Source organism: Macaca fascicularis, chromosome 19 (assembly GCF_037993035.2).
Source record: "Macaca fascicularis isolate 582-1 chromosome 19, T2T-MFA8v1.1".
NCBI classification, from domain to species: domain Eukaryota; kingdom Metazoa; phylum Chordata; class Mammalia; order Primates; family Cercopithecidae; genus Macaca; species Macaca fascicularis.
In genome coordinates, this window is record NC_088393.1 from 47,881,678 (window position 1) to 47,894,587 (window position 12,910).

At 50.8% G+C, this 12,910-nt stretch overlaps 1 protein-coding gene across 2 annotated transcripts; it reads left to right on the top strand.

Annotated features, from left to right (window-relative positions):
• The first annotated feature begins 9,555 nt into the window (after positions 1-9,555).
• MIA (MIA SH3 domain containing) lies at positions 9,556-12,472 on the top strand. Of its 2 annotated transcripts, none has more exons than XM_005589308.4 (5): positions 9,556-9,689; positions 9,917-10,049; positions 10,132-10,265; positions 11,959-12,069; positions 12,379-12,472. In XM_005589308.4, exons 2-5 carry the CDS (start codon positions 9,923-9,925, stop codon positions 12,400-12,402), a joined length of 396 nt encoding a protein of 131 aa, XP_005589365.1. In that variant the 5' UTR covers positions 9,556-9,689; positions 9,917-9,922; the 3' UTR covers positions 12,403-12,472. The 2 variants fall into 2 exon arrangements, with proteins under 2 accessions (XP_005589365.1, XP_005589366.1); XM_005589309.4 differs by having other exon boundaries at positions 9,556-9,591.
• The last annotated feature ends 438 nt before the right edge of the window (positions 12,473-12,910 follow it).

Here is a 12,910-nt window from a genome sequence, read left to right on the forward strand (position 1 = left end):
TTTTTTTTGAGACGGAATCTTGCTCTGTGCCCCAGGCTGGAGTGCAGTGGTGCGATCTCAGCTCACTGCAAGCTCCGTCCCCCGGGTTCACACCATTCTCTTGCCTCAGCCTCCCGAGTAGCTGGGACTACAGGCGCCCGCCACCTCGGCCGGCTAATTTTCTTGTATTTTTAGTAGAGACGGGGTTTCACCGTGTTAGCCAGGATGGTCTCGATCTCCTGACCTCGTGATCCACCCGCCTCGGCCTCCCAAAGTGCTGGGATTACAGGCTTGAGCCACCGCGCCTGGCCGACACGCCACCAGTTTTCTAACAGATGACAAGAGTGTTAAGGAAGAGGTGTTTCTTCACCTTTTTCTACTCTTCACAAAAGTGCAGCCTGTTGTAGCAATGGCCCCACAGAAACCACAGTAGGTAGTTCAAGCAGAAAGGAATTTAATACAGGAAACTTGGTGCTGCTGAAATCATGCGGAGGGTGAGTGGTAGGAGTGGCAGTCTGGGTTTGAGACTCTTGAGTTCGAGTTTGAAACCCCTGAATGAACTCCTAGCTAGAGTTTAGCGGGATGCTACTCTGACTTCTGGAAGTGTCTGGACTCATTTGATCACTCCTGGGAAGCTACTGACTTGATGCTGGTATGAGGGGTATGGCCACCTCACACACAGGTGATCTACCTTCCTAGCCAGGAGCCTTGGCCAGCCAGGAGCCTCGGGCAGGTGCCTGACCCCAATTCCCCTGCAGTGTCCAGCTGCGGGGAAGTCTAGGATATGTGACTTTTGGCTGTACGGCCACATACCCAGCTGCAACTCTGGATAAGAAAGGGAGATTAGGGCCAGGCACAGTGGCTCATGCCTGTAATCCCAGCCCCTTGGGAGGCTGAGGTGGGCATATCATGAGGTCAGGAGTTCAAGACCAGCCTGACCAACATGGTGAAACCCTGTCTCTACTAAAAATATGAAAAAAATTAAGCCAAGCATGGGGGTGCGTGCCTGTAATCCCAGCTACTCGGGAGGCTGAGGCAGGAGAATTGCTTGATCCCAGGAGGTGGAGGTTGCAGTGAATCAAGATCAAGCCACTCCACTCCAGCCTGGGCCACAGAGCGAGACTGTCTCAAAAACAAAAAAAGAAAGGGAGATTGAGTCGGGTGTGGTGGCTCACGCCTGTAATCCCAGCACCTTGGGAGGCCGAGGTGGGCAGATCACGAGGTCAGGAGTTCAAGACCAGCCTGGCCAACATGGAAAAAAACACCATCTCTACTGAAAATACAAAATTAGCCAGGCGTGGTGGTGCGCGCCTGTAATCTCAGCTACTTAGGAGGCTGAGGCAGAAGAATCATTTGAACCCGGGAGGCGGAGGGTGCAGTGAACCAAGATCGTGCCATTGCACTCCAGCCTGGGCAACAGCAAGACCCTGTCTCAAAAAAAAAAAAAAAAAATGGGAGATTGGTTGGGGGGGCTGTCCTTAGCAGTTTGTCACACTCCTGTCCTGGGGAATTTAAAATTGACCAAAAAAAACATGCGCATGGCCCGGTGCTGTGGCTCACGCCTATAATCCTAGCACTTTGGGAGGCTGAGGTGGATAGATTATCTCAGCTCAGGAGTTCAAGACCAGCCTGGGCAACATGGTGGAACCCCATCTCTATCAAAAATACAAAAAAAATTGGCCAGGCGTGGTGGCTCATGCCTGTAATCTCAGCACTTTGGGAGGCCAAGGTGGGTGACTCAGCTGAGGTCAGGAGTTCAAGACTCGCCTGGCCAACATGGTGAAACTCTGTCTACAAATATACAGAAAGTAGCCTGGCATGATGGTAGGTGCCAATCCCAGCTACTCATGAGGCTGAGGTGGGAGAATTACTTGCCCCTGGGAGGTGGAGGTTGCAGTGATCCAGGCTTGCACTGAAGCCTGGGCAACAGAGCGAGAATCTGTCTCAAAAAAAAAAGTACAAAAAATTAGCTGGGCATGGTGGTACATGCTTATAGTCCCAGCTACTCGGGAGGCTGAGGCACAAGAATTGCTTTAACTTGGGAGGCAGAGGTTGCAGTGAGCTGAGATCGCACCACTGCACTCCAGCCTGGGCGACAAAAAGTGAAACTCCATCTCAAAAAAAAAAAAAAAATGTATATATGTGCGTGTGTGTGTGTATGTATATATGCGCATGTGCACATTAAAACCCTTTTTCACACCAGGTACTTGGAAAAAGGCAATCTTTTGGCAAAAAGTAGGAGATCTACCACTAGATACAGTAGGCCGGGTGCAGTGGCTTACGCCTATAATCCCAGCACTCTGGGAGCCAAGGCGGGTGGATGACAAGGTCAGGAAATTGAGACCATCCTGGCCAAGATGGTGAAACCCTGTGTCTACTAAAAATACAAGAATTAGTTGAGTGTGGAGGCACGTGCCTGTAATCCCAGCTACTCTGTCGCCCAGGCTGGAGTGCACTGGCATGATCTCAGCTCACTGGAACCTCCACCTCCCAGGTTCATGCGATTCTCCTGCCTCAGCCTCCCAAGTAGCTGGGACTCCAGGCACCTGTCACCATGCCTGGCTAATTTTTATTTTTATTTTTATTTTTGATATGGAATTTTGCTCTTGTCTCCCAGGCTGGAGTGTAGTGGCGCAATTTCTGCTGACTGCAACCTCCGCTTCCCAGTCTTAAACTCCTGACCTCAAATGATTCACCCACCTCGGCCTCCCAACGTGCTGGGATTACAGGTGTGAGCCACTAATGAACCTGGCTAAACATACTAAATTCTTATTTTCCTGCCAAGGCTCTAAACCCAATACTGCTCATGCTCTGCTCTTCCCGTTCACGAGGAATGTCAGTATTAGAAGCAGTGAAGATACAGGGCACCCCATGCAGACCTCATGTGATGGGAAAGGTGGAAACAAGAGAGGAATTGCCGTCTGCAGTAAATGACGTTTATTGCCAATAGGCAAGGGGAAACGTCTCGCCCACCACACTGGCAACCACAGGCCTACTGGCTATTAAGTATGTGGGTTCCATGGTCAGCCAGTCCTGGTTTCTGCTTTCTGGGGACTTCCTAGCTGTTAGCCTATGGGCAGTTGATGTCCCCTGTCTGAGTTTTGTTTACTTCCTGTGTAAAGAGTAGTCCCTCTATATTAATACCATGATGATGTTTGTAGTTATTACCCATCCGCCAACACACACTCTCTCTCCCTTTCAGGCACTTAGCAAACACTCAATAAGTTCAGCAAATATTTGCTGAGTACCTATTGTGTGCTACATACTTTTGTAGGGATAAGATATGCAGTGATGAATAAAATGGACAATTTCCAATATTGTGTTGTGATGAAAACAAAACTGATGTGGTGGGGCCAGCACACTGAGAGGCCGAGGTGGGATGGTCGCTTGAGACAAGGAGACCAACCTGGGCAACAAAGCGAGACTTCATCTCTACAAAAAAAAAATTAAGCCGGGCGCGGTGGCTCAAGCCTGTAATCCCAGCACTTTGGGAGGCCAAGACGGGCGGATCATGAGGTCAGGAGATGGAGACCATCCTGGCTAACACGGTGAAACCCCGTCTCTACTAAAAAATACAAAAAACTAGCCGGGCGAGGTGGCGGGCGCCTGTAGTCCCAGCTACTCGGGAGGCTGAGGCAGGAGAATGGCATGAACCCGGGAGGCGGAGCTTGCAGTGAGCTGAGATCCGGCCACTGCACTCCAGCCCGGGCGACAGAGCCAGACTCCGTCTCAAAAAAAAAAAAAAAAAATTAAAAATTAGCCATGCAGGCCGGGCGCGGTGGCTCAAGCCTGTAATCCCAGCACTTTGGGAGGCCGAGACGGGCGGATCACGAGGTCAGGAGATCGAGAGACGATCCCGGCTAACACGGTGAAACCCCGTCTCTACTAAAAAATACAAAAAAAAAACTAGCCGGGCGAGGTGGCGGGCGCCTGTAGTCCCAGCTACTCGGGAGGCTGAGGCAGGAGAATGGCGTAAACCCGGGAGGCGGAGCTTGCAGTGAGCTAAGATCCGGCCACTGCACTCCAGCCTGGGTGACAGAGCAAGACTCCGTCTCAAAAAAAAAAAAAAAAAATTAGCCATGCGTGGTGGCACATGCCTATAGTCTCAGGCTACTTGGGAGCCTGAACCAGGAAGTTCACTGGAGCCCAGTTCAAGGCTGCAGTGAGCTATGATGGCACCACTGTACTCCAGCCTGGGTGACAGAGTGAGACCCCATCTCAAAACAAAAAACAACCTCGGCTGGGCCGGGCATGGTGGCTCACACCTGTAATCCCAGCACTTTGGGAGGCCGAGGTAGGTGGAACACTTGAGATCAGGAGTTTGAGACCATCCTGGCCAACATGCTGAAACCCTGTCTCTACTAAAAATACAACAACAACAAAATTAGTTAGACGTGGTGGTGTGTGCTTGTAATCCCAGCTACTCGGGAGGATAAGGCAGGAGAATTGCTTGAACCCGGGAGATGGAGGTTGCAGTGAGCTGAGATCTCACCACTGCACCCCAGCCTGGGTGACAGGCCAAGAATCTGTCCAAAAAAAAAAAAAAAAAATCCTGATGTGAAGTGGGTAGTGGGGCTCAGAACAGTAATGAGTGGTCCACAAAACCCCTCTGAGAAGATGCATTTGAGCTGAGCTCATGGTGCTTGGTGTTGGGTTTTTTTTTTTTTTGAGACGGAGTCTCACGCTGTTGCCCAGGCTGGAGTGCAGTGGCGCAATCTCGGCTCACTGCAAGCTCCGCCTCCTGGGTTCACGCCATTCTCCTGCCTCAGCCTCCTGAGTAGCTAGGACTACAGGCGCCCGCCACCGCGCCCGGCTAATTTTTTTTTTTTGTATTTTTAGTAGAGACGGGGTTTCACTGTGGTCTCGATCTCCTGACCTTGTGATCCGCCCGCCTCGGCCTCCCAAAGTGCTGGGATTACAGGCTTGAGCCACCGCGCCCGGCCGGTGTTGGGTTTATAGACATGGCACAGACCTAGTCTTCATCCCTGACAAACTCCTCACTGGCCCCAAGCCTGTGTGTGTCCATTCTTTTCTAAAAAACGCTTGGACTTGCCAGTCTAGAGGTAAGGGTCCCTGGGAGCAAGGCAGACCCTCTGGAGAAGGATGCTCAGCCTGTGGATCTCTGAAGCACACTTTGGAGGTGAGAGATGAAAAAAAAGAGGCCGGGCGCAGTGCCTCACCTCTGTAATCCCAGCACTTTGGGAGGCTGAGGTGGGTGGATCACTTGAGGTCAGGAGATCGAGACCAGTGTGGCCAATATGGTGAAACCCCGTCTCTACTAAATATACAAAAATTAGCTGGGCATGGTGGCACGTGCCTGTAGTCTCAGCTACGTGGAGGCTGAAGCAGAAGAACTGCTTGAACCTGGAAGGCGGAGGTTGCAGTAAGCCAAGATTGCACCACTGCACTCCAGCCTGGGTGACAGAGCGAGATTCTGTCTCAAAAGTCTAAAAAAATTAAAAAAAATTTGTGCTTCTTAGTGACCCTGTTCCTGTGGCTGCAATATGGAGGGAGAGTACAAAGTGGGGGTACATCCAGCTGCTGTGTTGTGAGCTGTCTGTAGAGGTCCATGTGTCAAGAAAACTGAGGACGGAGGCCCTTAGTCCAGTTCCCACAAACAACTGAATCTCTACAACAGCTGCCTGAATGGGCTTGGAAGCAGTCCTCCCACAGTTCAGCCTTCAGATGAAACTGTACCCCTGGCTGACAGGCTGATTGCAGCCTTATAGCAGACTTTGAGCCTGAGATATTCGACCCACAGAAAAGTTGATAATTTTGGTCTTTTTTTTTCTAAACAGGGTCTTGCTCTGGAGTGCACCGGCATGATCATGGCTCACTGCAGCCTCTACCGCCTGGGTTCAAGTGGTCCTCCCACCTCAACCTCCTGAGTGGCTGGGACTATAGGTGTGTACCACCATGCCCAGCTAGTTTTTCTTTTTTTCTTTTTGTAGCTGTGTTACCCAGGCTGGTCTCAAATTTTTAGGCTTTAGCAATCCTCCTGTCTCAGCCTCCCAAAGTGCTGGGATTACAGGCATGAGCCACTGCACTGGGCCAATGTTGGCCTTAGGCTAAGTATGCGACAGGAGATACCTGCATTGGGCTTTGGGAATTGAAGTCACTTCTACTTTGTGGCTTCATCAGTAATATGGGGCAGGGGGCACAGTCCCCACAGCTGATTCTTGAGTGTTCTTTCTGAGTATCCTTAATACTTCACACACTATCATATATCTGAACTTTGTTCATTGATTATCTCCCCTTTATTTTTCATTCCTTGATGAATCTCCAGGGTCTGGATCAAGGCCTAGCATACTTTATGTACTCATGAAATCTTTAATGAATGAAGAAATGATTTTTTTTTTTTTTTTTGAGACAGGAGTCTCACTCTGCCACCCAGGCTGGAGTGCAGTGGCATGATCTTGGCTCATTGCAACCTCCTCCTCCCAGGTTCAAGCAATTCTCCTGCCTCAGCCTCCCGAGTAGCTGGGACTACAGGCACGTGCCACTACGCCTGACTCATTTTTGTATTTTTTAGTAGAGACAGGGTTTCACCATATTGACCAGGCTGGTCTCAAGCTCCTGACCTTGTGACCTGACTGCCTCGGCCTCCCAAAGTGCTGAGATTATAGGTGTGAGCCACCGCGCCCAGCTGATTTTTTTTTTTTTTTTGAGACAGGATCTCACTCTCTCATCCAGGCTGGAGTGCAGTGGCATGGCTCACTGCAGCCTCCACCTCCCAGTTTCAAGCGATTCTGGTTTGGCCTCCCAAGTAGCTGGGACTACAGGTGTGCACCACCACGCCTGTCTAATTTTTGTATTTTCACCATGTTGGCCAGGTTGGTCTCAAAACTCCTGACCTCAAGTGATCCGCCTGCCTTAGCCTCCCAAAGTGGTGGGATTACAAGAGTAAGCCACCATGCCTGGCCTGAATGAAGAAATAATTTTTTTTTTTTTTAAGGCAGAGTTTCACTCTTGTTGCCCAGGCTGGAGTGCAATGGCACTATCTCGGCTCACCAGTACCTCTGACTCCCAGGTTCAAGCAATTCTCCTGCCACAGCCTCCCTAGTAGCTGGGATTATAGGCATGTGCCACCACGCCCAGCTACTTTTTTTGTATTTTTAGTAGAGACGGGGTTTCTCCATGTTGGTCAGGCTGGTCTCGAACTCCTGACCTCAGGTGATCCACCCGGCTCGGCCTCTCAAAGTGCTGGGATTACAGGCATGAGCCACTGCTCCAGGCCAAGAAATAATTTTTTTAAAAGGGTTTTAAAGTGGGGCCGGGTGCAGTAGCTCACACATGTAATCCCAACACTTTTGGAGGCCAAGGCGGGTGGGTCACTTGAGTTCAGGAGTTAGACACCAGCCTGACCAACATGGTGAAACCCCATCTCCACTAAAAACACAAAATTAGCTGGGCGTGGTGGCGCACGCCTGTAATCCCAGCTACTTGGGAGGCTGAGGCAGGAGAATCACCTGAACCTGGGAAGGGGAGGTTTCAGGGAGCTAAGATTGCACCATTGCACTCCAGCCTGGGCAAGAAAAGCGAAACAACGTCTCAAAAAAAAAAAAAAAAAAATTGCATTTCGAAGCCAGGTGCAGTGGCTCACACTTATAGTCACGGCTACTTAGGAGGCCGTGGTGGGAGGATAGCTTGAGCCCAGTCATTCAAGGCTGAGTGAGCTGTGACTGTGACACTGTACTCCAGTCTGGGCGACAGAGTGAGACCCTGTCTGTAAAAAAAAATCTTTTAGGCCGGGCGTGGTGACTCACGCCTGTAATCCCAGCATTTTGGGACACCGAGGCAGGTGGATCACCTGAGGTTGGGAGTTCGAGACCAGCCTGGCCAACATGGAGAAACCCTGTCTCTACTAAAAATACAAAAATAGCTGGGCATGGTGGTGCATGCCTGTAATCCCAGCTACTCGGGAGGCTGAGGCAGGAGAATTGCTTGAATCCGGGGCAGAGGTTGCAGTGAACCGAGATAGTACCACTGCAATATGAGACTCCATCTCAAAAAAAAAAAAAAAAAAAAGATAGTATAGCAATGGCTGTGGGCCTGGATACAAGTCTTAGCCCCTCCACTTCTCCACTTCCTGGCTCTGTAAGCCTTAGACAAGTTCCTTAACTCCACACTTCCATTTCCATGTAACAAGGGGTTATAGGCCAGGCATGGTGGCTCATGCCTGTAATCCCAGTGCTTTGGGAGGCTGAGGCAGGAGGATCGCTTGGGGACATGAGCTCAAGACCAGCTCAGGCAGTATAGTAAGGCACTGGCTCTAGAAAAATAAAAATAAATCATCCAAGAATGGTGACCCGCCTACTATTCTACTCAGGAGGCTGAGGGGGGAGGATTTCGTGAGCCCAGGGGTTCAAGGATGCAGTGAGCGATGATCACATCACTGTACTTCAGCCTGAGCAACAGCAAGATCCTGTCTCAAAAAATTAAATTAGGCTGGGCTTGGTGGCTCATGCCTGTAATCCCAGCACTTTGGAAAGCCACGGTGGGCAGATTGCTTGAGCCCAGGAGATTGAGACGAGGTTGGGCAACATGACGAAACCCTGTCTCTACCAAAAATACAAAAAATTAGCCGGGCGCGGTGGCTCAAGCCTGTAATCCCAGCACTTTGGGAGGCTGAGACGGGCGGATCACAAGGTCAGGAGATCGAGACCATCCTGGCTAACACGGTGAAACCCCGTCTCTACTAAAAAATACAAAAAGCTAGCCGGGCGAGGTGGCGGGCGCCTGTACTCCCAGCTACTCGGGAGGCTGAGGCAGGAGAATGGCGTGAACCCGGGAGGCGGAGCTTGCAGTGAGCTGAGATCCGGCCACTGCACTCCAGCCCGGGTGACAGAGCGAGACTCCATCTCAAAAAAAAAAAAAAAAAAAAAAATTAACTGAGCATAATGGTGCATGTCTGTGGTCCCAGCTACTCGGGAGGCTGAGGTGGGAGGACTGCTTGAGCCCAGGAAATAGGGGCTGCAGTGAACCAGGATCATGCCACTGTACTCCAACCTGGGCTGTTACAGAGCAAGACCCTACCTCAAAATAATTATTGTAGAAAAATGGATTAATTGGGCATAGGTGGCTTGTGCCTGTAGTCCCAGTTACTCAGGAGGCTGAGGTGGGAGGATTGCCTGAGTCTAGGAGGTTGAGGCTGCAGTGAGCCACAATGGCACCATTGCACTCCACCTGGGCAACAGGGTGAGACCCTGTCTCAAAAAAGAAAGGGAGGGTTTATAATCACTCCTGACATGATACAGAGTATCCATTTGAGTTCATAACATAAATACGTACTTGGTGAATGCTCTATAACTACTGGCTTTTTTTATTGTTCCCATTTTACATATAAGGATGCTGAGGCTCTGTGAGGAGAAATAGCTTAGCCCAGGTCATCCAGTGGGAAGCGGCTGGTGCAGATAAACAGTGATCGTGGTGGGACATTGCCTAGCCTAAGGTTCAGCATACAATATTCAGTCAGTACTCCAGGGCTGAGCTGTTTCTGGTCATCAAAGGGCTGCCTTGTTCTCCCGCCCCACAGCACAGGAAATTCCAAGGTGGTTTTCCTTACAGGCTCCTCCTGCTTCTGTCGCCAGAGGGGACAGCAGAGGAGCCCAGGTACCTAAGCCAACTCAAGAGAAGATGGAATTGAGTATCTCAACCACCTTGTCTGGGCCTCTGTGATTGTTGAGGAGGGGGCTGTCACTGGGAAAGCTGTGAGCTGCTTTGGACCTTATCTGGGAATTTCCTTGGGCTTGCAGCCTTTACCCTATCCTTGAAATGGTTCTGGCTGGGTAGCAACTTCTAGGTGGTGTGGGCGAAATTTGGGACTGGTTTAGGGTGGGGATAAGACCAAGAACACAAGTTTCCTTGAACTATGGGAGAGAGGGAGGGGAGGAAATTGGAGACCTCAGCACCCCTTTGCTCACTCTCTTGCTCACAGTCCACGATGGCCTGGTCCCTGGTGTTCCTCGGTGTCATCGTCTTGCTGTCTGCCTTCTCCGGACCTGGTGTCGGGGGTGGCCCTATGCCCAAGCTGGCTGACCGGAAGCTGTGTGCAGACCAGGAGTGCAGCTGTAAGAGTGGGGAGGGAGAACTGGGGGCTTGGGGTATTAGCCTGTGTGGAGGGTATTGCATTCCCTTCTATTCCTTCCCTAGACCCTATCTCCATGGCTGTGGCCCTTCAGGACTACATGGCCCCCGACTGCCGATTCCTGACCATTCACCGGGGCCAAGTGGTGTATGTCTTCTCCAAGCTGAAGGGCCGTGGGCGGCTCTTCTGGGGAGGCAGCGTGAGTCTTGGGAGAGTGAAAGAGGGAAGGGTACAGGGCTGGGGTAGACTCATTATCCCCATGAAGGGAAGATTTGAGGGGGATGAACTGAAATAGACATTGTGGGGGTATATTGTTACTTACTTACTTTATTTATTTATTTTTGAGACAGTGTCTCACTCTGTTGCCCTGGCTAGAGTGTAGTGGCGTGATCTGGGCTCACTGCAACCTCCGCCTCCCGAGTTCAAGCGATTCTTCTGCCTCAGTCTCCTGAGTAGCTGGGACTACAGGCACGCGCCACCACGCCCGGCTAATTTTTGTATTTATAGTAGAGATAGGGTTTCACCATATTGGCCAGGCTGGTCTCGAACTCCTGACCTCATGATCCGCACACCTCAGCCTCCCAAAGTGCTGGGATTACAGGCGTGAGCCACTGCGCCCGGCCCTTATTTGTTTATTTTTAATTTTTTCCGAGACAGAGACTTGCTCTGTCACCCAGGCTGGAATGCAATGGTGCGATCTCGGCTCACTGTAACCTCCACCTCTTGGGTTCAAGCGATTCTCCTGCCTCAGCCTCCCGAGTACCTGGGATTACAGGCATGCACCACCACACCTGGCTAATTTTTGTATTTTTAGTAGAGACAGGGTTTCACCATACTGGCCAGGTTGGTCTTGAACTCTTGACCTCATGATCTGCCCGCCTTGGCCTCCCAGAGTGCTGGGATTCTAGGTGTGAGCCACCGCCCCCCCAGCCTATTTTCACTTTATTTACCAATTTTAGGGCAGCTGCTATGGTCCCACGTTCTGTTCTAGATACCAAGATACAACAACAAATGATCCTTTTTATTTTATTTTTATTTTTTTATTTTTATTTTTTTTTGAGACGGAGTCTCGCTCTGTCACCCAGGCTGGAGTACAGTGGCCAGATCTCAGCTCACTGCAAGCTCCGTCTCCCAGGTTTATGCCATTCTCTGCCTCAGCCTCCTGAGTAGCTGGGACTACAGGCGCCCGCCACCTTGCCCGGCTAGTTTTTTGTATTTTTAGTAGAGACGGGGTTTCACCGTGTTAGCCAGGATGGTCTCGATCTCCTGACCTCGTGATCCGCCCGTTTCGGCCTCCCAAAGTGCTGGGATTACAGGCTTGAGCCACCGCGCCCGGCCTGATCCTTTTTATTTTAATGGAGAGAAATGAGCAAAAAGCAAGTCATAAAAAATAGCAGCCGGGCACGGTAGCTCACACCTGTAATCCCAAGTAAGGCCAAGTTGGGAGGATAGCTTGAGCCTAGGAGTTCGAGACCAGCCTGGGCAACATAGTAAGACCCCCCCCCCACAAAAAAAATTAAAAATTAACTGGCCGTCATGGCGTGTATCTGTGGTCCCGGCTACTCAGGAGGCTGAGGTGGGAGGATTGCTTGAGCCCAGAAGTTGAGGCTGCAGTGAGCCGTGATCATGCTACTGCACCCCAACCTGGGCGACACAGTGAGACCCTGTCTCCAAAATAATAATAAAAGCAAATATGCGCTGCTGTGAGTATTAACAGAGACTGACTTGGGTGGTCAGAAAAGGCTTCTGAACAGGTTACATTTAAGCTGAGATTCGTATGACAAGGATGGAGCCAGTTACATGGAGATCAGGGAGAAGGGAGAATGCAAAGCCTTCAGCAGGCATAAGCTTGCCATCTTCCCAGACCCTAGCTTTTAACTCCTCTTCCCTAGGTTCAGGGAGATTACTATGGAGATCTGGCCGCTCGCCTGGGCTATTTCCCCAGTAGCATTGTCCGGGAGGACCAGACCCTGAAACCTGGCAAAGTCGATGTGAAGACAGACGTGAGTGTCATGGGGGCTGGCAAAAAATCTGGGGGGAGGACCCTTAGGTTGTGGGGATGGGCAAAAATGCTCCCACCCTTGGCTCCCTAGGTGTGTGCGCTGGGAGAAATTCTTTCCCTGCCTCAATTTTCTCACCAGTAAAATGGGTCCGGTTGGGAGGTGCAAAGATTAGAGGGCTCTAGGCTAATTTGCGTAGCACTTGCGTGGCCAGACCTGGGCCCTGCAGCTGCAGCCTTTGCAAAAACCACTAGATCCTTTGTGGTGTGACCGCTGGTTTTCTCTCCACTGTTTCCCCTTTCTCTTTTTCAGAAATGGGATTTCTACTGCCAGTGAGCTCAGCCTACCGCTGGCCCTGCCGTTTCCCCTCCTTGGCTTTATGCAAATACAGTCAGCCCAGTGCAAACGGCCTGTCTCTGTGGTCTTTGGGGTGGGGTAGGGTGGGATGGGGACTATACAAATGAAATGTTTCTCTGGGTTCCTGAATCTAACCAGTTAACCCGCTGCATATGGTAACGTCAGTGGTTGCTAGGCAGTGTTTCACTGATGAAAGCCGTGTGCGGTAGGAGGGCTCCTAAGCTTAGGTTTCTGACACAAGCAAAGGAAAACCTAAGCAGCCCAACTAGGGGGTTGTAGTGTCCTCTCTAGACCAGTGGGAGGGAGCCAATGGGACTACGCGGAGGATATAAATCGCACAGCAAAGGTTTTCTTGGAAGATTATCTGCAAAGGGAGGCGGGAAGTAACCTGCGCCTATCTTCCGAGTTTTCCTCCTTTTTGCCTTTGAGACCAGTAACCGCTCCCGCCAGCTCAAGATCAGCTCCTCTTCCAGCCTCTTTCTGTCAA

What these genes read in the sequence shown, in the direction of transcription:
- MIA (XM_005589308.4), top strand. Translation starts at nt 9,923, where the DNA reads ATGGCCTGGTCCCTGGTGTTCCTCGGTGTCATCGTCTTGCTGTCTGCC. An exon ending in TGCAGACCAGGAGTGCAGCT is followed by an intron (nt 10,050 to 10,131) that starts GTAAGAGTGGGG and finishes TTCCTTCCCTAG; the next exon opens with ACCCTATCTCCATGGCTGTG. An exon ending in AAGTCGATGTGAAGACAGAC is followed by an intron (nt 12,070 to 12,378) that starts GTGAGTGTCATG and finishes TCTCTTTTTCAG; the next exon opens with AAATGGGATTTCTACTGCCA.